Source organism: Brachyhypopomus gauderio, unplaced genomic scaffold (genome assembly GCF_052324685.1).
Source record: "Brachyhypopomus gauderio isolate BG-103 unplaced genomic scaffold, BGAUD_0.2 sc841, whole genome shotgun sequence".
NCBI classification, from domain to species: Eukaryota; Metazoa; Chordata; class Actinopteri; order Gymnotiformes; family Hypopomidae; genus Brachyhypopomus; species Brachyhypopomus gauderio.
In genome coordinates this window covers 7,501-10,000 of record NW_027507661.1, presented here as the reverse complement: position 1 = coordinate 10,000, position 2,500 = coordinate 7,501, and the positions used below count along the sequence as shown (strand labels likewise).

General features: G+C 46.4%; 1 protein-coding gene across 2 annotated transcripts in view; it reads left to right on the top strand.

The window, feature by feature from the left end:
• The window catches only part of LOC143508222 (mitochondrial peptide methionine sulfoxide reductase-like), a 10,947-nt gene that overhangs the window by 4,856 nt on the left and 3,591 nt on the right, over window positions 1-2,500 (top strand). For both annotated transcript variants that reach the window (XM_076996718.1, XM_076996717.1), the window contains exon 2: window positions 1,342-1,410. In XM_076996718.1, coding sequence (XP_076852833.1) covers window positions 1,342-1,410 — 69 coding nt within the window. The remainder of the gene's footprint in view (window positions 1-1,341; window positions 1,411-2,500) is intronic.

Here is a 2,500-nt window from a genome sequence, read left to right as displayed (position 1 = left end):
TAGTGTGAACTGCTGAAAGACGCTCGCCGAGTGGCCGCCAACTCATCGCAGACGACCGGCAGATATCTAGCATGTTTAATATGTAGCATGTTTCATATCTAGCATGTTTAATATGTAGCATGTTTCATATCTAGCCCAGTCGGCGACTGTGAGTCAACAGCAGCGTCTAGCTTCATACAACTTTACTACAAGACTGTGTTTAAGTTATTGTGACAGCACTGGAGAAATAGTGCGATTGACTATATCTATGTTCACTGCAACGGAGAGATGAAATAATTTTGGCAATTTGGGACTATGGAGTGGTTAAACGGTAAAAAAATAAATAATAATAACGAAAATGTGGAGTACATGTACGTTGTTTTTATTTTCTTCGTGGTGTTGCTGGTTCTCGCGAGTGTTTCATTTTCGTGTTCTCGTGTTTTTGGACGGCAGCCAGATGAGTCGGCGATTCCCCAGTCGTTTAATTCGTGAGCCCACGTCACCAGTCATGTAGTGTGAAAGCCACAACAACTGAAAGACTTGCGATTACAGCACAACCAGTCGTGTAGTGCGGACGGCACAAAAACCTGATGACTGAAAAGTCGTGTAGTGTGAACCTGGCTTTAGCTAGACAAGGGGGCCCTACAGTGGGAGGGGCCCAAGGCAATTGCCTAGCAACGCCTCTATGCAAAGACCGCCTCTGTTTACACCCCCCCCCCTCCCGCAACCCTGTATCTGAGCTGTATAAAAAAATGCCGAAACAGAGTTTCCTGAAGTGGAACAATGGGAAAAAATCGCGATTTTAAATCGCAATTGCAATTTATAGATAAAAATTGCAATTAGATTATTTTCCAAAATCGTTCAGCCCTAGGTGCGCTGGGTGCCGCACCTATCCTGTAGTGTCCTACAAGCGTATAGAAGAGGAAGAGCAGAGCATTATGGGACTGCGTGTTTGCATGCAAATAAATAATATGCTAATATGCTAATGCTAAGTAGTGTGTTAAGTATGAAGCAGAACCCAGCACACTGGAGGTTCTTATTCCAGCATGGCACATGTGTCATAGTCAACACAACAACCCTAGAAACATTTAATCTGTCCACCTCAATGCCTTAACACCTTAACTCTGATCCTGTGTGTGTGTGTGTGTGTGTGTGTCTGGGATGGGGGAGAGGTGGGTGGGGAAGAAAAGATACCAGTACACTCCACTCCAGCATAAACTTTTTTCTTTTTCTCCCTCTCTCTCTCACTCTCTCCCTATTCTCTCTCTCTCTCTCCCTATTATCTCTCTCTCCCTCTCTCCCTCTCTCTCTCTCTCTCTCTCTCTCTCTCTCTCCTCTCTCTCTCTCTCTCTCTCTCTCTAGTGAAACATGCGGTCACCGGGAGAACCACGGTGGAGCCTTTCCCAGAAGGAACGGAGATGATCATGTTTGGTGGGTTACAGCATACACAAACTGCACATGAAACCTACCCATAATGCAACAGGGCTTTGTCTGGCTACACTGCATGTCTTGCATCACTCTCCATAAGGTCCTGATGCAGGGACAGGACACTTTCTCCACATGTCTTGCCTTAATGTCCTGTCCTAGAGTAGCACTGACCTGCGACAGCACCTCTATGATCGTTGGTGTTTTCACCATGACCCTCATTTCCTCTCTTTTCCCATAAAGTCGCCTGATTGACCCCCTCTTCTGAGGTCAAGGGTCGCCTGATTGACCCCTCTTCTGAGGTCAAGGGTGTGGTGCTAATGCTAAAGTGAAACTCGCATGTGTTTCACAATGGCATGAACTACAGGAAGACTCAGAATTATGGGGGTCTGTGGTGGTGTGACCCTCATAATAAAGACATTGGACTATCCAAAAGAGGTAAAAAACAACAGTTTGCAGGGGGTCTGTCCCAAATGATGAAGTGTTTAGTGAGAACTTCAGATAGCGTAAATGTGTGTACCACCAGCAAACAGAGGCTGTGACTGATGTGGAGACATCCTACCAATGTCTGGAAAGGGCGGGACTGAGAAACAGCACAGAGACACTAATCTCTCAGTACAAGATGAATAGAGGCTGGGGACACACCACACCAGGCAGGACCTCAGACTCTGCAGAGATGCGCTTGAGACAATCCAGCACGTAGCAGGGTGCTAGACACTAGTGGACATAGCAGACCTGGCGCACCATAACCACGTGGCTGATATAGTGTACACAAACATCTGAGCTCAGTTTGGGCTGGAAGTTCTGTGGTCAACATCCTCGAAAGTGGAGAATGACAGAGCTAAGATCCTGTGGGGCTTTCAGATACAGACTGACAAAAATGGTGATGGACAAACAGCAGGAGAGGATGTAGATGTAGCAACATCAGGACCACGAGAAGCTCAAGAGCTGGTGAAGACATCAGTGGTTCTCATAGTGATCAGAGCACTAGGTGCTGTGACACTTAAACTGTAAGAATGGCTCTAGCAGATTCCAGGAACATCAAAGATCTCCAGATCTCTAGATCCAGTCCTGGTACTACAGGACATTCAAGCGC